Source organism: Grampus griseus (genome assembly GCF_964374135.1).
Source record: "Grampus griseus genome assembly, chromosome: 19".
NCBI classification, from domain to species: domain Eukaryota; kingdom Metazoa; phylum Chordata; class Mammalia; order Artiodactyla; family Delphinidae; genus Grampus; species Grampus griseus.
This window is the reverse complement of record NC_139013.1, coordinates 17,950,024-17,972,450: the sequence shown is the minus strand read 5'-3', so window position 1 is coordinate 17,972,450 and position 22,427 is coordinate 17,950,024. Positions and strand designations below refer to the sequence as shown.

Sequence of the window (22,427 nt, the reverse complement as noted above, 5' to 3'; positions counted from 1 at the left end):
GTGCGTCCGGAGCCTGTGCTCCGCAACTGGAGAGGCCACAACAGTGAGAGGCCCGCGTATGGTAAAAAAAAAAAACAAAAAACCCACACTCCTACAGGTCTTATGTTGTGTTCTTATCACACACACAAAATAATAATAATAATCGATAAATAAAGAGGGCGGGAGGGGACTTCTGGAGGTGATGGGTGCATTTGTGGCACAGACTGTGGTGCTGGTCTCATGGGTGTGGACTTGTCTCCAAGCTCAACAGTTGTATACACTAATACGTACAGCTTTTTGTATGTCAATCATCCCTCAGTAAAGTGGTTTAAAAACAAAAACTGTGCTACTCCTAGAAGAAGACATGAACAAACTAAAAGAACTCCCTAGAAGAGGACTGGAAATTATAAAACATCAAGAGGCAGAAAGTAGGGCCTGTGCAAACGGAGACATTTGGAGACCTGTATTAAAACAACATCACCTATGTGAGCCACTAGCCGGGATGCTCTGGGCATCAGGACCTCGGATGGCCGTCGCACGTGGCCCTGGGCTTCCTCTGGCTAGTTGGCCAAACACGTTTCTCTGAGGACACCCCTTCAACAGAGCTGCTGCCTGGAGGCGAGACCTCTGGAAGCTGTTCCCAGCAACAGAGCTGCTGCTGGGAAGGCCTGGCCTCTGGAAGCTCCCATCGCTCCCCACCTGCTCATGAGCAAGCAGTGCATGACGTGTGGCCCCAAACTACGTGCTTCCAGAAGTTACCAGCAGGATGGGCTAGTAGTTCATTAATGAATCATTTATGAAGGAAATTACACCCAACGACGTTCGAAGGTGGCCAAATCAGAATAAAGTTTTAGGCGCTGAGGGTGAAGGAACAGGAAAACAGAGCCGATGCTTGCTGCTTCCAACACCCTGTCCCCGCTCTTCCCGGCCGGAGCCACCGTCCATTTACTCTCACTCCACTTGCCCAGAAACCAACAGCACTCAGAGGCCGGGGCAAACTCTGCTGGGAGCAGCTCTTGGCATGACACTGTGAAAATCGCCTACTAAGATGGAAAATAAGATGAATAGGTAAAACCCATGAACGACCAGGTCCCGAGTGCAGCAGAGAAGATGCGGCCAAGTTCTAGCCTTGGGGACTAATGCACGGTTTGAACAGCTCGGCCAAGACCTAAGCTGCGGATGCTGATATCGTTTAAAGTCATACTGCTGCTCCGAGATGAAAAAGGCTACCTTTGAGTTTAACGCACACTTGAGGGGCGTTTCCTTCAGCCTGTTCTGGATCTCTGTGGACGCTCCGTTCTGTAGCAACGTCTCTATGATGCTTTGGTAACCCCAGCGGGCAGCAATGTGCAGGGGAGTGTCTCCTTTCTCGTTACCAATATCTAGTCTGCAGGACTGCACGTCATAGTAGACCAGAGCCTTCACACACTGCAAACAGAATGGGAAAGGCTGCTGTGAACTCACAGGCCTGGCCTTGGGCAGATCTGTGCAGCCCGCAGCCTCGGCCCACGTCCCAATTCGATCAAGGCACCATCTGCCAAGCAAACATACAGTAACAGAACATTAGACCTCCAGGGTTCCAGATCACCTGATCAGGACACATCGTTTTTGTTTTTGTTTTTAAAGAACCCAACTGCCAATCAATAAGAAATGGCTGAATAAATTGTCACACATCATGTGCAGAAAGGAGTCACCAGAGCAGGCCTGAGACCGCCATCCCCAGAAAGGCCTGCTTGCAAGGCTGGCCCCCTTGACCTGCGATACTCCTTGGGAGCTTGGATCTGGGGAGTGTTCTCACAGTCCCCTGACTGATGAGAGGGGCTCAGTGGGCCTAGTTTGCCCAACAGTGGTTTATGCTGAACACCTGCTGTCCTTCTGGGAGTCTGGAATGTTGAAATGTTCTAGGCAAAAGGGTGTTCACACGACCAGCCTCCAACCAAAATCTTGGGCACTGAGTCCCCAGTGAGCTTCCCAGAAGGAAAACACTTTGCACGTGTTGTTAACGACCCGTTACTGGAGGAATAAGCTGTCCTGAGTGACTCCACAGGGAGATGCGCTTGGAAGCCTGTACCTAGTGTCCTCCGGACTTCATCCTTGGACCCTCCCTTTGGCTGATTTTGCTCTGTGTCCCTTTACTGCAATAAATCACAGCTGTGCATACAACCATATGCTCATCCTGTGAGCCCTCCTAGCGAACCACTGAACTGGGGAGTGGTCTTAAGGACCCTGACACAACACACGTCATAGACTATGTGTCGCGATTACAGAACGGGTTATATCTACATTTATTGACCTATGGGATGCCCATGATTAAGTTAGGAAAATAAGCTGCATAAAATCGTGTAGGGTATGATCTCGTTTTCGCTCATCAACCACCTAACCCAGGCTCAACCCACATCTGTATAAATCTACCTGGATATTAGCATGGAGAGAAGTGAGAGAGGGTGGTTAGGAAAAGAATAACACACACACACACACACACACACACACAGAGTTAAATATTAAGCAAACACGGAAATGATGAAATTCCTTGATATTTCTTTAAAAATATAAAATGTAAAAATTGAGTATGAAGAAAGGTAAGAAGCAGATGGTAGCGGAGATGAATGCACATGATTTCATTTCAGGAAAAGACAATTATGTTTTAGATTTCTGTTATTTCAATACAACATCTGTAATGTGTTTTTAAATTTTTTAATTAAAAAAATTATATGCCAAATGTTCCAATAACTGTCAACATAAAATACGACATTCAACCGACTGGAAATTCACTTTTCTCTGTGAGAAAGGGTAAACACGGCCGCCCTCGGCGCAGCAAGGACCACTTACGTCTTCGTGGCCGTAGGTGCAGGCCAGGTGCAGAGGGGTGTTGCCGTTGTTGTCTTGCACTTCGGTGCTGGCTTTGTAGTGCAGCAGCAGCAGCTTCCAAAGGAGAGGGGAGAGCAGTGAGCACCAGCAAGCCCGGCAGTGCAGGCGCGTGCTTCCTCAGGAGCACGGCCTAGAGCCTCACAGCGGGAAGTCGCTGGTCTCCATTTTCAACCTTATCTACTTACACTACAATTAAAATTATATCAACCCTATAATGGAAAATAATCTGAAAAGGAATATATATTATATATATAGAGAGAAACACATTTTATATATATATATACACACACACATATATACCTGAATCACTTTGCTATACACCTGAAACTAACACACTGTAAATCAACTATACTTTTAAACAAAAAAAATTTTTTTTTTTTTTTCGGTACGCGGGCCTCTTACTGCTGTGGCCTCTCCCGTCGTGGAGCACAGGCTCCGGATGCGCAGGCTCAGGGCCATGGCTCACGGGCCTAGCCGCTCCACGGCATGTGGGCTCATCCCGGACCGGGGCACGAACCCGTGTCCCCTGCATTCGCAGGCGGACTCTCAACCACTGCGCCACCAGGGAAGCCCCCAAAATTATTTTTAATTTTAAAAAACCAAAGCAAAAAATATTATCATCACTCTCATCCTTCCTGATAAAAAGTTTAGAGATTACTAAAAAAAAAAAAAAAAAAAAAGAGTGGATATATGTTTATGTATAACTGATTCACTTTGCTGAACACGTGAAACTAACACAACATTGTAAATCAACTCTACTCCAATAAAAGTTAAAAATAGAAAAACAGAAAGAAAGAAAAACAACCCCCATCAATCACTAGCAGTAACTGAGGCACTTTATGTACCAAACAACTTAAGCTGAAATTGAAACGTCACTGATCAGCAAAATAATTTTGTCTTTCTAGTTTCTGGCCCGTCTTCTCATCAGTAGATGTTAAGTCTACGGGAAAGTCCATCTTGGGGCCCTATTTAAAATATTTCTAGTACCTTGGGGGTGGGTGAAGGAAAACCCTATCTCATTATTAAAAAGTATGATACAAAAAAAAAGTTTAGAGATTAAAAAAAACCTACAGCCCCAGCCTTCCTCCCCCGTATTACCGTGACATTTCAAACCTACACCTAATAGCTTTTGCCCAGCAGACCCTCCGTGAGGTGCCTGAGACCCCAGCCCTCCCTGCGGCCCGACCGAGCCAGTGTGGAACACAGGAGGGGCCAGCCCTGCAAAGCCGCGTGCAGAGCCAGCCCGTCCGAGCCCAGATGCTCACCGTCACGCTCTGACAGCCCTTCTGACACGCAAGATGCAGCGGGGTGGAGCCATGGTAGTCTGTAGCATTCACCACCGCGCCCTTGGAAACCAGAAAGTCGATGAGGGATGCCTGCCCTACAGAACAGAAGGGAAGAGAGCGGGCTTTCCAAACCCTGCAAGCGAAGCCATGGCATTATTTCACCCTCTCATTCCCTGGCACAAGACACGCCGGGAGGCATTTTTCTGCTTGGGGGGAACCAGTGCTAACGTGAAGTCAGACTCTGCAGATTCCAAACACTCTAGGGTAGCCCCTGGAGGGGACTCGGCTCCAGTCCAGCCCCCAGCCACAGAAGGTAGGAGAAAAGAGCCTTAGACGTCCACAGAAGAGTCCATGGTGCATCAATCTACAGGATGGAATACTGCGCAACCAGTAAAACAATACTGCCATGGAGAAATGTTCTTACGTGTCGCCGAGTGAAAAAAGCACCGTACAGAAAAGTATGATCCCCACAGCATCATCTATCTTATACACACACACTCACAAGCATGCTGACATTTCAGACAGTCATGAATCAAAATGACCTCTGGGAGACAGGATGGCGGGTGATACTACAGATGCTTGTGTTTGTGTTTTCTACCTTGAAAGTGCACATTTTTTTTTTGCATGTGCACTTTAAAAGACAGTATAGCACAGAGAACTGTATTCAATGTCCTATGATGAACTATACTGGAAAAGAATGTTTAAAAAAAAAGAATAAAAAAATAAATTAAAGACAGTAAAGTTATATTTTTTAAAGGAGGAATATAAGAACCCCAATTCTGAGGCCATTCTCATAGTTCAGATTCAAGCCTTCCCTGGCTGGACCACCAGCCCAGGGGCAGTACCAAGCATCCACACGGTAAGACCCAGCAGCCACCCACTCTCTGCAGGGCCACCCTCGGCCCCATCCCTTTGCCCACGTACCGCAGAGGGCAGCCACATGGAGCGGTGTATGACCCCTGTCGTCTCTGGAGAATGGAGTGACAATGGACGGGTCATTCAGCCTCCTAAAAGAGAAAGAGGATACAAAGAAATACACCAGGGTCCTGGGACAAGAAGAGAGATCTCCAGGTATGATCCAAGCTGGGTCTCCTCTACCGTGTCCCAGAGAGCAGAAGCCCCGACTTCCGCAGGGCCTCTCTCCCCACCCACCCCTCCAGGCCTTGACAACCAGCAAAAGAGCCCAATAAGGATAAGGGAAACCAGAAAGGTTACAGGCAGGAGCCGACAGTCCTCCCATCCTAAAATCCACTTTCCGAGCCTGGGGCACGCCCTCTGCCCACCTCCCCTGGTAAAGCAGCCGAGCAGGGTGCCAGGTATGTTTACAATCTTTATTCCACCTGATTCTCCAAAGGGACAGACGTTACTCTCTCCACTTCACAGCAGAGGAAGCAGAGTGCAGCGAGGATAAGTTCCTTATTCCAAATCTCACAGCAAACCAGTGGGTAAGTTCCGCCCAGGCCCCGAGTCTCCCCCTTCCTGGCGCTGAGCCCACATAGGACCCTCGTACCCTGAGACGAGTTTCTCACAGTCATCACAGAAGCACAGAGGGTGACACATCTTTTGGACGGCATCTTTATCTCGGTCTTCCTGGCTCAGAAGTCTTTCCACTTCTTTCTGGTTACCTGATGCGATGTGCTAAAAAGTGACATCAAAAGCACTATTGATGTGAAGGAACTATTCGCTCTCTAAGGTGTGAATTTTCTGAGCATCCTTACTGAAACACACATCTACGTATGGATGGATGAAACAATTTGCTCTCTGGGACTTGTTTCAAAATAATTTGGGTGGACGGGGAAAAGTGGGGCAGGGGATAGAAATGAAACAGGATTGGGAGATGGCTACACGGGAGTTCCTTAATTGCACTACTCTCTTTTATTTTTATAAATGTTAGGGTTTTTCCAAAACTAAAGAAACAACGACATGACAAAATTCCCAGAGCCGCAGGAGTAGGGGGGCAGTACATCCTGAGCCTTGGTGTAGACTTCGACCCCCATTAAAGGGTCAAATCGTCTAGGAATCCAGTAGAGCCTTGGTTTGCAGGACAGCTGCAATTATCACAAGACCCCATCAACAAGCGAACCTGCAGGGCTCACCCCTGTGAGGCCTGGATGTATTCCCCACAGGGAGTGAGATGTTCTGAGGGGTGCATAGCTCTGGGTCCTCCGTGGAACCCACCCTGGCCCCGGGTGGCCCTCTGACGGCTGCCTCGTAGGGAACCGCGCCAGCCTCCCAGCGGTAGATCAGATCTGAGGAAGGAGCCGCCTGCCTCTGCCTGAGGATCCGACCACCACCAGGTGCCTTGCTCCCAGCCCAGCACACTCACACGAACATCTGTAACTGGGGCTCCCGGAGCCAAGCAGAGGCGTCAGTTCTGGCAGAGCTGCCAGTGAGGTGCCACTGAGCTGACTGGGAAGGACCAGCCATGTTTCGCCAGATGGGGAGAGGAGGACAGCCGGGCAGAGGGTTCCACACGCAGGGCCCGGTGCCCTCGCTATGCTGCCCAGTGGGGCTACAGCGCAGCTCACGTCGGGGGAGACGGGCAGCCGGGCTGATCCAGCATCCGTATCACTCCCTCGAGCACAAAATGAACTCCTGCACTGAACTACGCAGACCACCCTGATGGATTCTACAGAGGTGTGGGAGGATGGAGAGCCCCTCACATATCTGTGCCTGCAGGACCTCTGCGTGTCTTACCTGAAACAAGCAGTCAATGGGAGTTGAGGTCAGCTGAGACAGCAAGCTCATTCTCTGCTTAAGGAACAGTCTGTCGCCAAACCCCTCGGACTCCTGCAAGAAAAGCCGACAACCCGTTTTATCGCACGTCGTGAGCTGTCAGTGCAGATCCTTGAAAACAGAGGACCCAGGAACGCTCCCTGCTGTTTCCCACAAAACAGGACCAGCAGTGCCTCTCCCCGCCCCCAGGGAGCCGCACAACAGACCCTCATCAGGCTGGGAGAGGGGCTCCCTGTCTGCCTCTCCAGGAAGTGGGGCTCTGATGACAGCTTCCTGGCAGGAATCTGGGAGGGGGCAGCACGATGGCTCCGTGTGTGTGTGTGTGTGTGTGTGTGCGCGCGCGCGTGTGTGTGCGCGCGTGTGTGTGTGTGTGTGTGTGGAATGTGGCATCTCTAAGTGTGAAATGTGGCATGCACACAGCACCATCCCCCACGTGGAAACCTGGATTGTCCCGGCCTCCCCCTCCTCTCAAAACATCTGTCCTAATGCCTGCAGAGCCCTGTCCGCTGCATGTTACCTGGGTCCACAGACAGGGGAACCATGTGACAGGCTGGTCTACCCTTCCCAGTGTGAACCAGCAAGAGAGAGAAGGGTCCTGCTTTTTGAACATACTTAATAAAACATCAGACAACACGGCCACTGGCCCAAAGTCCAATAAAATATGGGGTCCACCCCAAGAATAAACTCAGGTCTTCACAGTGCAGGTAATTTTTACCTGGATATAGAAATCTAAAAATGTATCGTTTCTCTATGAAATCATTTCTAGTGAGACACTTCAATGCTCACTTGAGCACCTGTGACTAAATTGGTAACTAATTAACTTCCTCGAAAAGAATCTTGGTGGGAGACAGATGGAATTGTTTCCAGCCAGCTGCTGCCAGAAGAACTCACCAAACCCTGAGAAAATTATGGGAACGTTTCTCTCTGTGGCCCCCTAGGTTCTGCCGAAGAGGTCCAGTTAAAGACAGAGGTGGCAGCATTTCTGGGGCCCACTGCCAAGCAGGGCGCCTCATGCCAGCCGCCCTCATGGGGTTGTCTTGGCAGACAAACACCAACCCTCAGACGTACAGCTACCTTTGCTCCCCGTCGGTAGATGCTGTGTAAGGCTCGATCAACCTGTTTTATTCAGGGATTTACAGCTGAGCTGCAAATCAGAGAAACATCAAAGACCTTATTGTTCAGGTAAATTTGGGGCTCCTTCCTCCACTTAGGTGACTGTTTGAAGGGCACTGATGAAAAGAGGCAGGTCTTCCAGGACTGACTGGTCAGGGAAGAATGAGCAACCAGAAGAGATAGCATATCAGCTAAGACCAATTCGGGAAGAGGTAAATACTATTTATTGGAAGCCCAGTAATGTGAAAAAGACCTGCAAAGCTGGAGCAGAGAAGGGTGGAGATCCTTTCAAGGTTCTCCTCCATTTTTTTCTGTCCACAAAGGTAAATCTAGAGTCATCCCAGTAATGGTTATTTTCAAAACAGCTCAAGTCTTCATTAATGAACATGCTTAAAGAATGTTTACGGTCATCTCAAGTATGATTATGTCTTGGGGAGAAAATTTCTGTGAAACTACATTATAGTATATAAAGAGTCAACAGTAAAACATTATTGATTTCCTAACACTTAGTCCTTAATGCTTTTCAGAAACCTCACCTGCTGTGTGGAGATACACTTGGGCTCTCTCCCCGGGAAATTCTATCAATACCAACAAGCAGCCGTGGCCTCGCACTTTCCTAGACGGAACTGCACTAAGGCACAGGCAATGCCACAGACGGAATCCCAACGCTGCCATCACAAAAGACAAGGAAGCCACAACACCTGCTCTGTCCATAAAGGTAAAAGGACATCTCTCAGGCCTGACCCACTCAAGACCCAAGGCTCGGGCTCCACGGCCAGCCGAGAGGGTGATGCAACCTTGTCGCAATTCCAGGGGGACCAACCACCCTCCAATCCGGGAGGGCAGGACCAGGGTCTGACGGCCCAGACAAGACGGGCGCACTGGGCTGTGTCCCCCCCTTGCCCACCCAAGCTAATGGCCATCCTTGGGGCTATCCACGCAGGATGCACCAGACAGCCAGGAAACAGAGGCATCCAGATGCCGGTGTTGCCAGATCAAGGAAGGGCATCGGTATCACGTAACACTTCAAAAAGGCACTTTCAAATACGCCATTTGATCCTCGCAACCACCTGGCAAGGGTGAAATACCTAACACGATCCCCAGTGTAGACAGGAGGGACAGAGGCTCAGAGAGACAAACTGACTTGCCCAAGGGCTGGACTCAAACCAACACCAGCACAAGAGAGGCCACCCCTCAAACACTGCCACAATCCCACTTGGAATATTTTCTGAAAGAAAAGTATGTGTGAGAAGCTGACTGTTAGTGTTTGGTCAACCACCTGTTTACTCTCTGGCCAAAGGCCTTCAAGCGTTGGACTTCCTGCCTACATGCCACGGAAAGTAAGAAAGCAGGATGGTTGTGGTACAGGATGGGTGCAGCAAGGGGACAGGAGCACCTTCAAGAGGTGGGCACCTCCCTCCAGGTGACAAGGGGCACCCCTGGCCCCAGCAAGGAGCACCAGGCAAGTCCTCTGCAGGGTAGTGGGTCCAGGAGGGGAGACCCATCAGAGGGAAAGAACCAGAAGGGCAGGGCCATGATGGAAAACCTCCGCAGGCACCATGGGAACAACACGTGTTCCTAGAACCTCACAGAAGACAATTCAAACTAAGAACTCTTGCTGCCCAACTCTGGAAGTGAGCGGCATCTCTTTTTTTTTTTTTTTTTATAAACTTATCTATTTATTATTTTATTTTTGGCTGCACTGGGTCTTTGTTGCTAGGCACGGGCTTTCTCTAGTTGCGGGGGCCACTCTTCGTTGCGGTGCACAGGCTTCTCATTGCTGTGGCTTCTCTTGTTGCGGAGCATGGGCCAGCTTCAGTAGTTGCAGTATGAACGCAAGGCTCAGTAGTTGCGGCTCGTGGGCTCTAGAGCGCAGGCTCAGTAGTTGTGGCGCACGGGCTTAGTTGCTCCGCGGCATGTGGGATCTTCCCAGACCAGGGCTCGAACATGTGCCCCCTGCCTTGGCAGGTGGATTCTTAACCACTGCGCCACCAGGGAAGCCCCGAGTGACATTTCTGACTCTGCAGACCTGTGTGTATGCAGAGGCGCCTGTGAACACACACGTGTGCATTCTAGAATGTTAATGAGTTCCCCCTAAATTAGAAACAACTTTTCACGGGATTCACAGCCAGCCACATCTGAGATGAGATGCACAGCCTCTAATTTCACCTGCGTATGTGTGTGGGCAATCAAATCAGAGCAGAACTTAATTCTTCAGCAAGCACCATGATACTGTCAGGCTATGTGCCAGCAAGTGCAGCATAAGCTCAAATTCTGGTTAAAAATATAATTGTATAAGTGCAGAAAAAAGACATATACCAAAATGTTAATAAGTCATCCCCAACTAGTGTGTTTATGGGAGGCTTTTGTTGTCTTCACTGCTACTTTTTATATTTCACATATTAGTTACAAGCAAATAGTTTTCTAATCAGAAAAAAATAGAACTATTCATTTTGGGGAAAAAGTATACAAGGCTATGTACATTACAATTTCAATTATGTAAAGTATACATGGCAAGGAAAAAGACTAGAAAATACATAAACATGTTAACAATAAATGAATTCAGGGAACTGCTTGTACCCGAGTGTTCCTGTCTGAACAGGCCTATGTTCTTTTCCACGTGTTTCAACTTATTACTTTGGGAGCTGCTAACATCAGGGGAAAATTAAGATCGAAGTTCAATCCTCAAGACTCTTGGTGTTTTTTTGCTTTTTTTTTTCTTTTGGCTGCCTTGGGTCTTTGCTGCTGCATGTGGGCTTTCTCTAATTATGGCGAGCGGGGGCTACTCTTCGTTGTGGGGCAGTGGCTTCTCTTGTTGCCGAGCACGGGCTCTAGGCGTGCAGGCTTCAGTAGTTGCAGCATGTGGGCTCAGGAATTGTGGCTCGCGGGCTCTAGAGCACAGGCTCAGTAGTTGTGGCGCACGGGCTTAGCTGCTCCGCAGCATGTGGGATCTTCCTGGACCAGGGCTCGAACCCGTGTCCCCTGCACTGGCAGGCAGATTCTTAACCACTGTGCCACCAGGGAAGTCCCAGGACTCTTGGTTTTTAATACAGAAATCTCTTCATTCGATTGATTTCAACTTTGCAATTTCTGTGAGTACTGTCATGTTTTGCTGGTTGGTATGGCAGTGAAATAAGCCAGCAGTGCAATCTTGGTTCAAGAGTCTCACAGTTCTCATGGGAACATCATCGCCTCCACTAGCCAAAGCTCACCAACCAACCAAGAAAATAATAATAGGGCCACTGAGTCCTGAAAACTGCAGACGTTAGTAATCTCATCTCCTGCCCATCATGATCAGGATACCCCAGTTCACCGCTTCTAGCTTCCCCTTCTGCCCGTGTGCTTTTGAGGATGACAAGGATTAACGAAGCAGATCAACAATGAGAAGGACACGATAACGCGCAAACTTGCACAACCTACGGGGGGCTAGTGTTCACTCACTGGGCTGAGGCCCCATTCTCTCGGGAGAGCATCTCTGACGGCCCCTCCCCCACACCACCCTGAGAACCCCATCACACACGCCGTGACACCCACAAAAAAAGGGCAGAGAAGGAGGGAGGTCTTACCAGTGGCTTAACGGAGAGGCTTCCCTGCCGAACATATTCAATTGCAGCCTCAACGGAGGTCAGGCAGTACCCCAGCTCATCTTTTGCTGAGCTGCTAAATCTGAAGTTCTTGATGTAACTCAAATTTGCCACCCTAACAGAGGGAAGAAGGAAGTTTTGTTGGTGTGCACCCAATGAACACTGTGGCCGAAGCAATGCTGTTGGCTTCATCATCAAGTCGGCTGGCTCCTGGGAGCCAGGGCTGCTGTCCCTGGGTCTTTATCTAGAGGGAGCACAATTAGGAAATAAGTGAAGCTACTTGCGACTCTCCTGGAATGGGCTAGTTTTTAGAGAGCTGGTAATTATACAGGGAACTTGCATTTCTGTGGGAAAAGGACGGGCTTTGGAGCCGGACAGAATTGGAGTCTGCTTCCCGCTCAGCCACTGACTAGCCACATGCTCCAGAATGAGAAACGTAAGCTCGCTGGCTCAGCTTCCCCATCTGTACGTGGAATGACAGCCACCCCTTGCAGGACGAAAGCAGGGCAGTACCTGGCTCATAAGGGGCACTCAGTTTCCTAGAGTGACACTAAAACCACCCCAGTACAGTGCTGCCATTTTGAAAAAGCATTTTAACAAAAAATGTTACCAATTAGGGATCTCTGTTTTCACAAGCAAATACAACAGGACTGATAGCAGATCATCAGCGCACATGGTCTCCAAGTTAACTGCAAGGGGGAAACACATGTTCAAAGCCATCCTGGGACTCAAATGGACCAAGTGTTATCAACTCCCCACCACCATCCAACCCACAAAACCACAATCCAGGAAGATGACACATCAGGGAGAAATTCAATCGCACAATTTCCTTTCTAGCGTCCTGAATAGATGTCAGACTCCAGGGGAAAATGAATGCTTCGCATCCTCAGAACACGTGCAGGAGAAGCAAACTGCAAGCAGACCACCCCTCGCTACCTCCCGGGACAGATAAAGAGCCCGAGGAAGTCAGCAATGGTGGATACAACTTGAAGGCGTGCCTGAGGCACTGCCAGAAGCCTCTTTCCTCCGGGATCATTTCTGTTTTATACACCTCAGAGTCTAATGCCGATCTGCAGCTTGACTCTACTGTTTTCATTAAAATTTTGTTTAAGTAATCCATTCACACATTTAAAATTTCAAAAAGTACCAAAGAGCCAACCGTGCACATCTCTCCCATCCCTGCCACCCAGACTTCTTTCCCAGAGGCCACTGCTGTTGCTTCCCACGTACCTGTCCACAGACAGTCTATGATCTCCCCATTGTATATATGGATACAGAGTCACCCCCTTTCCGCAATGCTGCTGGAAGGGTACCATACACACTCCTGTTCTTTCTTCATTGATAATACGCTTCGAAGATCACCCCATCTGCCCACACAGATCTGCCTTCTCATTACTTTTTTCTTAGCTTATTTTGTTTTTACTTTTTATAATGGAAAATTTTAAACGTATACAAAATTAGAGAGAACAACTTAACAGCTGAACCCCCATGTTTCCATCACCAGTTTGGCTCGTTTTTGAGGCCGCTGCTTCTCCACCAGCATTTTCTCACCCTAAAGATGCCTCACCTACCCTGCCCCCCGACCCCCATTACTAGGCACCCGCTCCTCAGATCCGACGCCAGGGCACTCACACAGAAATGCTCTGTTGCCCATCCACCCATCTCTATGAGCCTTTAAGACGACTGCTTCTCAACAGACGTTTGCAGCTGGATGTATGCAGCCACCCCACTGCAGGTCCCTTCACCGAGCACACACCTCTCTGGCTGGGAGACTGGGTGATCAGCTGCACCACCTTCCACAAACAAGCCAGCTTCTGCTGCGGGGACGTGCACCTGTTCAGCTGAGCCAGCTCCCTCTTGGCACGAGGTATGTTGAAGCTGCAAAATAATTTGGAAAGTGACCACATAAGACCACGGTGTGAGGGCCCTCCTTCTCGGATCTGATCCCATACCTCAGATTCACATTTCTTACAGCAAACCGTAAGTAAAGACAAACAAAACTAGAAACTCAGAAGTAATCGGACTCGGGTCACTGGCAAAACCCAGCAGCTTTCAAGGTGCCAATCAAGCTGCCAGGTGATGTAGCTGCACCAGAAAATTAGGAAAAAAAATCAGCAAGCCTTAGCCCCAGAATGAAATAGGCCAATGGGCGGGGAGTTTAGACATAAACAATTTAGATTTTTTTTTTTTTTTTACTTTTTGGCTGAGCTGCACGGCATGCGGGATCTTAGTTCCCCAACCAGGGATCGAACCCGTGCCCCCTGCAGGGAAGCACGAAGTCTTAACCGCTGGACCACCAAGGAAGTCCCTAGACATTTTTGTAATAAAATGAAACTTAATCCAAAAGGAGATGCCCCTAAAGCAGGGGTCCCTCAGACTGGCAGGTGAGGAGAGACATCTGTGTGCAGGGCCCACCTGGGTGAGCTGCGTGCCTGCCCAGAGACCAGCTGTGTACGACTCCACCCCTTCTGGCTCCCACTCACCGGATGCTGGCAGGCGGGTGCAGGAGCATGCCAGCTCCGAAACAGTCATCTGCCAACCTCAGCCCCTTTATCTTTGGTCACAAATAACTGCCCTGCTCCACGGTCTGAACCATGTCAAATCAGTGCCGCCACTGCTGCTTCGGGGTGGGGGGGGATGGCGAACGGTGCCCCAGCCCCTGAGGACACGGCCACAGCAGTGCAAACCCTTACCTGAACTCAGGTTTCACACCAATATCCTTCTGCTGAAGATCTTGAAGGCTCCTTGTGATTTTGTTAAAGGCAGCATCCTAACAAGAGATTTTAATGAAGCTTCAAATGTCTTAAAAGGCTTAGAACAGGGCTTCCATCCTGGACGATGATGATGGAGAACCTACCTCACTTGCCTCCATGGTCCCCACATATTTAAAGATCAGGTCGTAAATATCATGCTGGACATACATCTGTGAAATCAACAGGACCCAGTTCAAGGCATGTGAGTGGGGGGTGGGCAACAAAGGAGCCCCCGGCACTGCCGTCTTCTCTCCCCTCGCTGCCCTGACCCCTTACCTCTACGGCCTGTTTCATCAGGTTCATCTGGGCCTCCTGCTTGGCGAGCACTTTCTGGAGGACAAGACGAGTACAGTTACAGAGCATGGACTAGCATGTGGGCAAACTGTAAGTCTCTCTCTCTCTTTTTTTTTTTTTTGGTTTATTTAGTTGATTCACAATGTTGTGTTAATTTCTGCTGCACAGCACAGTGATTCAGTTATACATATATATACCTTCTTTTTTTTATATTCTTTTCCATTATGGCTTATCACAGGATGTTGAATATAGTTCCCTGTGCTATACAGTAGGACCTTGTGGTTTGTCCATCCTATATATAATAGTTCACATCTGCTAACCCCGAACTTCCACTCCATCCCTCCTCCAACCCTCTCCTCCTCGGCAACCACCAGTCTGTCCTCTATGTCCGTGAGTCTGTTTCTGTTTCGTAGATAGGTTCACTCATGGCATATTTTAGATTCCACGCATAAGTGATATATGCTATTTGTCTCTCTCTTTCTGGCAGGTGTCTCTTTTGAACATCGTGCTGCTTACCAGGTGGGAGTCCCTCAGCAGCTGCTGGAGGCATCTGGTGTAGAGAGCATTCACGGAGTCCTGTGCAACACAGAGCAGAGAGAGGTCACCCTCATGATCCGAGGCCACGACACAAAACCCGGGACATGTAACATGTCCTGGGGCAAAGAGAACATTTCACAAAATGGATTTCCTGGGTGACAAGCTCTAAATCCTAAAGCAAGCTTATCAAATCAAGTGTGTGATTTGTTTTTCAACTTTTTTTAGGTACATGCATTAAAAGTAGGAAAAAAAATTCCCCTTAGGGTTAACATAGATGATAACAATATTCATCTTTATACTTCTCTGTGATTTTCAAGTTTTCTACAGTGGTCTGTAGTACTTTTATAGGTAAAAAGAAACATTTAAACAAAACTTCCAACGATGGAGGCAGCAAAGTTACAGAGTGAACTGAGAGGGATCCTGGTGCTCTGAACTGGCCTGAGACAAAGCACGCTTAGCAAAGCAAGACACGGCTACTGACTATGTGATGACGGAGGCTCTTTCTTTCACACTCTCTGAACGTTCGCTGGAAAGAGGCGATGTTCCTGTCAAATCTCTCTGCATGTCTTCCCAAAAACTCTCTCACGTCTTCGATGGTTTTCAGGGAAAAGGGATCTGAGGGTGTTGAAGGCTCTTCTGAAAAAGAGACAGAGGGTCAGGCTGGCTGAAGGCTTCACTGTTTCCTAACAGCGCAAGTCCCACAACCCTTTGCCCTGCTCCTCCAGGATCTGACGCTCCATCTTCCACAGGAGGAGAGGGATGACCTTATTTCAAGATATTGCCCAAGAGCAGCCCAGTTGGGGGTCCAGAGAGCCTGGTCCTCTTGAAGTCCTTTCCTGGGACCAAACCTGAATTATCTGGGACCCTAGGCATGACCTGTGAGGCTGTGGTGAGGAAGCCCTGATTCCTGACAATAAGAGCCTCAGATAGGAGCGTTTGGCACATTAATTGTTATCTCAACTTCGTGGAGCACCAAAGAATTATTACCTGTTAAAAATAATGAGATCTAGGGCTTCCGTGGTGGCACAGTGGTTGAGAGTCCCCCTGCCGGTGCGGGGGACGCAGGTTTGTGCCCCGGTCCGGGAAGACCCCACATGCCGTGGAGCGGCTAGGCCTGTGAGCCATGGCCGCTGGGCCTGCACGTCCGGAGCCTGTGCTCCGCAACGGGAGAGGCCACAACAGTGAGAGGCCCGCATACCGCAAAAAATATATATAAATTAAAAAAATAATGAGATTTCAAAGAGGCACAGCAGTGGGGCTGGGTGGGTAATAATGCTGTAAGAGGTAGCCCTAAAGCCGAGGCCCAGAGACAAAGCCAGGGCTGCCACTTTGCACAACTCCAGGGGGCGCCATTCCCACTAAGGTCTATGTGTGTAACACCCAACATGTGCAACCACGCACAGCAGCCTAATCCACGTCACCTTGGCTCAGGATGACTTTCTGATTAAGTTTTAGGGGGAATTATTGTAAACAGTTATGCAGGTTTCTAGCGGGCTCTTGAATATTTTATGGGATGTTTACAACAGCTGCGTCAGGAGGAAGTTCAACAAGCACATTTCTCCCAATCAGGAGAAAGGGGTTTTCTCCCAGAATACCTGAACTCTCTCTCTTTTCCAAAGGATGGGCTATGCACAGTATGCTGAAACTTTCTTCTTTTTCATTGTAGAAAGTTTCTTCAAAGAGAATGGGCACGGAGAGAAGACAGGCGAAACCAGCTCCTAGTTTAATCCTGTTTCCTTGGATAAAGACATCCTGGAACAAGAGAGCCGTCACTGCACCAGCAGCCCGTGTGACTGCCGACCCCTCAGCCTGGTCCCCATCCGGCACTTCACCCCACCCGCCTGCCTCTGCTCCAGTGTGGGTTTGGGGGGGCACCAACACTCTTCCAGCTTGCTTTCTGATCCTAACATGTTTTCTTCCCTCTTTGTTCACCCTGTCACTCCAGCTACACAGTACCCTGATTCTTTTCACATGTTGCTACCCAAAAGCACCGTACCCTCCGCAAAAGGAAAAAGTAAGAAGGTTCTCCTCTCTGAATAAGAGATCAGAATGACCCGACGCTGCGACCCAGAAGCACCAAAGGATGCGCGCTGCATCCCCTCCACGGCTCATCACTCTGGCCGTGGCCAAGGTGCCCGGGAAGACCAGCCACGATGAGCCCAGTGCCTCTGTTCTCTTGGTAGATTTGGGTACCAGGAAGAGAACAAGTAAACTGACGGGCAGCTGTGGTGAGCAGATCCCTGGCAGGAAAATGGAAGCATGCTTGGGAGCCACAGGGCTGCAGACCACCCCTCACCCCAGACTGGCGTACTGGTACCCACCCCCCTGGACCCATCCCTCCTTGACGCACCCCCCAATGCCCACGGCCCCGGCTACACCAGTGTGGGCCCCCACTCCTGACTGCGGGTAGGCTGGGGACCACGGCCAGTCCTGACCAGGGATGGAACCTCCCCCTCTCGGAACCTATCTGCTTCCGCTTAAAAAAAATAAGAGAATGCCTACCCCAAAGTTAACATCAACAATGAGACAGACTGACGTCACATGCCTCCTGACACGATGCACTGAGAGAGATAAAACACCCTTCCGAGGCATTCCTACTGAAAAGGCATAACTGCGATCTAATCATGGGAAACATCAGAGAAACCCACACTGAGGGAGAGTCTACAAAGCAAGACAAAAATGTCAATGTCATGAAAGACACAGACTGAGGAACCGTTCCAAATGGAAGGAAACTAAAAAGACTAACCACTGAATACACTGCATGATCCCAGACGTGATCCTGGATCTAAAAAAATAGATCTTTTTTGCTATAATAGGGTATTACAACTAGCAGAATTTGTTGAAGGACAGTATGCTGGGACTTCCCTGGTGGTCTAGTGGTTAAGACTCTGCACTTCCAATGCAGGGGGCGCGGGTTCAATCCCTGGTCAGGGACTAAGATCCCACATGCTGGGGTGCGGCCAAAAAACCCAAAAAAGATTAAAAAAGGACAGTATGTTGGAGAAGCGTATTCTATCAATGCTAAATTTTGTGTGATCACTGTGCTGTATTATAGGAAATACACGTTGTTTTGAAGCAAAGGGACATGGTGTCTGCAACTTTTAGTCTTTCTGAAAAAGGTTCAGAAAAAGTAATAATGTGTGGTGTAGACAGATAGAGAGATAGACAGATGGATAGATGGGGATAGGGGTGAGGAAATAAAACAGATGTGGCCAAAATGCTAACAGCTGACCAATCTGGGCAGAAAGGTATGTGAGAGTTCTCTGTACCTTACTGAAACTTTCTATAGGTTTGAGATGATTTCAAAACAAAAAATTCTTAAATTAGAAATTCGTCCCTGATCTCAAGGGCACTGGGGATAAACAGCTTGCTCTGACAGGGCCTCTCTGGGGAGGTGTCCCAGCCACTCCCCGACTCCCCGGCAGAATACCCACGGGCTGAGGGAGAGGTGCCCGGCCCCGCCTCACCTCCTGGCTGCAGCCAGCTCCTCCGCCCTCAAAGGTAGCAGGGCTGCTGTGGTGTCAAAGCCATCACGTAACACAGACGTGAAAGGGTGAGAAGCAGGATTCTCTCCCCTCCCCCACTCCCAAACACTGAGTGAGTGGCCCTGGTTGACCCACAAGAAACGAAAGAATACCTTTCCATTTAAGGTCTGAAAGTGTTCTTCCACTGGGATCAAAATATAGGACTCAAACTGACAAGTAGACTGAACACTGCCTGACAGGCTTCCTTTGCAGGGTACTAACACCTGGAAAAAAACAAATTAGGGTGAATACTCAACAGACGTGTCATTTACAACTTCAGAAGAACACGAGGCATCTCAAGATGCACCAGCAGAACTGCCACGGGGACCTCCTGGCAGAGAGGACCTCTGGGGTCACTGGCCAAAGGGGCAGCAGCTGATCTGTTGCCACTGTGATGGAAGCTGAGGCCCCCACCCAGCCGAGGGAGGAAGCACACGCCTCCCCCATCCCGGGGCCTCAGACCGGAGGGCTCACTCCCACCCCGCTGGGCCCTCCCTGCAGCTACCCCAGGGGCCCCCTCTGTCCTCAGCAGGCTCAGGAATGATTCCAGATGAAGAAACGATAGTTTGAAAAGTACAGAAAAGTGAAACTAAAAAATCGCACGGCATCCCACCACCTGAATGATAAACGCAGCACAATGAAGACAGTTTCCTTCCCATCTTCTTTCTATGCTTTTTTAAGCTGAACTGTGATCACAGTTTGTTTTACCAGCCACAGAAATACAGTTTCCTATTGCAGGCTGCCACCTCCACCAGAGATGTCTCAGGTGCCAGACTGTGTCTCTGGGGCAGCCTCAACCTGAAACGTGAATTTTGGTCCCACCGTGGCCACCATGTTGACCGGGCACCAGCTTCTTTGCTCAACACAGCAAAGGCAACCACACGTGTATCTGTGCTCGGCCCAGGGACTCACGTTTAAGAGGAATCTCTCAGATTCAAGTGCACCTGGGAGACGACGACCAAAGTGGTGATGTCCCTCAGAGCCCCAGGTCCTAAAGCAGCCTGGCGCAAGGCAAGCAGCTTCTGCACTATCCCCACTGGACAGACAAGGAAACCGAGGCTCAAGGAAGTGCAGCAACTTGTCCAGGGGCACGCAGCCAGTGAGTGACAGAGTCAGGACTCAACCTCCTGTTCCCCACCTCACCACAGCCCAGTCCTGTGGCCTCCTGGAGGCCAGTGCTGGGAGCAGGGAGCACAGCCCAGCATATGCTGGAGTTTCCTCTGTGAAGACACCACGAAACTCTGGGGCCTTCAAGAGCAGCTGTCATTAGGAGCTTCCTCAGGCAGGTCAGAAAGAGCTTCTCTCCCCACGAGGGATACGCCAATTGCTCACGGCAGAAAAGGGAGGCCCTCGTTGATGGAAGATCACAACTGTCTATGAAGTGGGCTTGCCTCTCTGCAAAAAATCAAGACTGAATCAGACCCAGAGCTAGACTTAACTACCAAGTTCAGGAAATACAGAGACCAGAGGACCATGGTAAACACCACCACAGGACTGCAACCGGCACAAGCCAGAAGGCAGGAAACTCTACAGGATGAATGACCTTGATACTTGAATTGTGAGCAAAGAAGGAAAACGAGGAAAGTGGGGCTTATAGTTAAAAAAACAGACTGTGGTGATGATTTCACAAGTCTACACACATGTCAAAATGGATCCAGTTTTACACACTGAGTAGGTACAGTTTAGTTGTTCTTTTCAAAGTTTAGCTCAAGAAAGTTAGGAGGAAAAGAGATTTAAAAGGCATACCAAGCAACAAGAATTTACTGTATAGCACAGGGAACTATATTCAATATCTTGTAATAACCTATAATGGAAAAGAATCTGAAAAAAAATATATATATATAACTCAAAAAAAATATAAATATATAACAAAAAATATATATATGTAACAAAAAATATATATATATAACTTTTATATATATATAAAATATATATATATAACCTATATAAAATATATATATAATAACCTATAATGGAAAAGAATCTGAAAAAAATATATATATATATAACTCAAAATATATATATAAAACAAAAAATATATATATATAACATTTATATATATATAAAATATATATATATAACTGAAAAAATATATATACATATAATATATATATATAACTCAATCACTTTGCTCAATCACCTAAAACTAACATAATACTGTAAATCAACTATACTTCAATTTTTTTAAAAAAGGCCTACCAATCCAGAATAATGTGTGGATCACCTTTGGATTCTGATTTAAACAAACCAACTGGAAAACAAACAAAAAATTATGAGATAATCTGGGAAATTTGAACAGTGACTAGACATTTCACAACAGTAAGGAGATACTGAAGAATTTTTTAGCTGTGATAATGGTATGTGATTACTTTTTTAAGTCCTTATCATTTAAAACTACATTCCTACATATTTACAGATGAAATCACATGACTACCTTATATAATTTTCTGGAATTTGCTTCAAAATGGTCCCCTGGCTAAGGGGAGAGGGCAGCAGGGATAGAAGTGAGATATGCTGGCATCTGAGCTGGGCACTGCGGAAGTTGAGTGATGGGGGCGTGGGGTGCATTGCATGATTTGTTCCACTTGTACATGTTTGAAATTAAACATAATAATTTTTAAAAATTTTTCAGATAGCCAACTTTATTCAACTAATTATTAAAATTTAGTTTGGTTTTTCTGTTTTTTCTTCATTCAATATTCATGACACTGGGCACTGTTGGAGATATGGTGCTTTGTCCTCCTGGACATTACGTTCTAAGTGGAGGATAGAGATTTCTGAATAATAAAACACATATTCCATATATCAGTAAGTTCTATGCAGAAAATAAAGCAGAATATCAGGACAGAGAATGACTGGAGTGGGGCAAGGGTTCGCTAACTCAGGTAGAGTGGTTACGGAGGTCTCTGAGGAAGTAGCTTTTGAGCAAGGAATGGATGAAGAGAAGGAACCACCAACTAAAGATCTAAGGGAAGAACATTTTTGTCAGAAGAAAGCATGTGCAAAGGTCCTGAATGGGCTTGGTGGTAGCAGATATGGAATGAGAAATGGGGGAGAAAAACATAAAAATTTTAAATGTTAATGAAAGTGCAACTTAAAGAAAGAAACGGGAGGCCCTCAGGTATGAGCCAGAACTGAGAAACGGCCTCAAGGTTCCTAGGTGGCCTCAAGGCAGCCGTGAACACAGAAAGATCTTGGAAACCCGAGGGTTGGCCCCAGGACAGGGGACAGCATGAACCAGGCCTAGGGGATGTTTACGCAGGCCAAGGGATTGCCCCACTCCAGCTCAATGGATCAAAGAGTCACATAGTCCCATCTGAGGAAGGGCCTCCAAGGGACCAGCAACTTCTGAGGTGCTTCAGAGACACCCCACCCCTGTCCCCACACCTGTGACTGCATTCTGTGAGCCTGTTTACACACACCTTCTCCGCCTCCTTAGCTTGAATAAGGCATGACCGGCTCCTACTTCACTGAATCCCCATCACCAAGCACACTGCTCACCATACGGTAGGTGCCAATCAATATCTGTTGAGTGCACTGGGGGCCTCCAATTTCAGGGACTCCCCCAAAGTTTTCAGGCAGACAATGCTGCCCGGGGCACTTCATTGCAAGCACAAGCCAGGGCTGGCTCTCTGTGGCCCCATCCATCTCCACCAGGATCCTGCTGAGACCGGGGTGAGGAAGCCAGCCACGGAGAAGTAGGGTGGAGCAGCTATGAAGCCACCCTCCGGAGACAGGGCCAGGTGCCTGGGG

At 48.3% G+C, this 22,427-nt stretch overlaps 1 protein-coding gene across 7 annotated transcripts in view; it reads right to left on the bottom strand.

Annotated features, from left to right (window-relative positions):
* ANKRD27 (ankyrin repeat domain 27) overlaps window positions 1-22,427 on the bottom strand; it is a 53,905-nt gene that overhangs the window by 18,492 nt on the left and 12,986 nt on the right. For all 7 annotated transcript variants that reach the window (XM_082676169.1, XM_082676171.1, XM_082676168.1 and 4 more), the window contains 16 exons: window positions 18,788-18,898; window positions 16,746-16,902; window positions 15,632-15,786; window positions 15,130-15,189; window positions 14,596-14,649; window positions 14,424-14,489; window positions 14,260-14,336; window positions 13,323-13,444; window positions 12,177-12,255; window positions 11,549-11,681; window positions 6,831-6,923; window positions 5,644-5,771; window positions 5,058-5,140; window positions 4,113-4,228; window positions 2,809-2,901; window positions 1,210-1,407 (listed from right to left, as the gene is read on the bottom strand). In XM_082676169.1, the coding sequence (XP_082532295.1) occupies window positions 1,210-1,407; window positions 2,809-2,901; window positions 4,113-4,228; window positions 5,058-5,140; window positions 5,644-5,771; window positions 6,831-6,923; window positions 11,549-11,681; window positions 12,177-12,255; window positions 13,323-13,444; window positions 14,260-14,336; window positions 14,424-14,489; window positions 14,596-14,649; window positions 15,130-15,189; window positions 15,632-15,786; window positions 16,746-16,902; window positions 18,788-18,898 (1,725 nt within the window). The remainder of the gene's footprint in view (window positions 1-1,209; window positions 1,408-2,808; window positions 2,902-4,112; window positions 4,229-5,057; window positions 5,141-5,643; window positions 5,772-6,830; window positions 6,924-11,548; window positions 11,682-12,176; window positions 12,256-13,322; window positions 13,445-14,259; window positions 14,337-14,423; window positions 14,490-14,595; window positions 14,650-15,129; window positions 15,190-15,631; window positions 15,787-16,745; window positions 16,903-18,787; window positions 18,899-22,427) is intronic.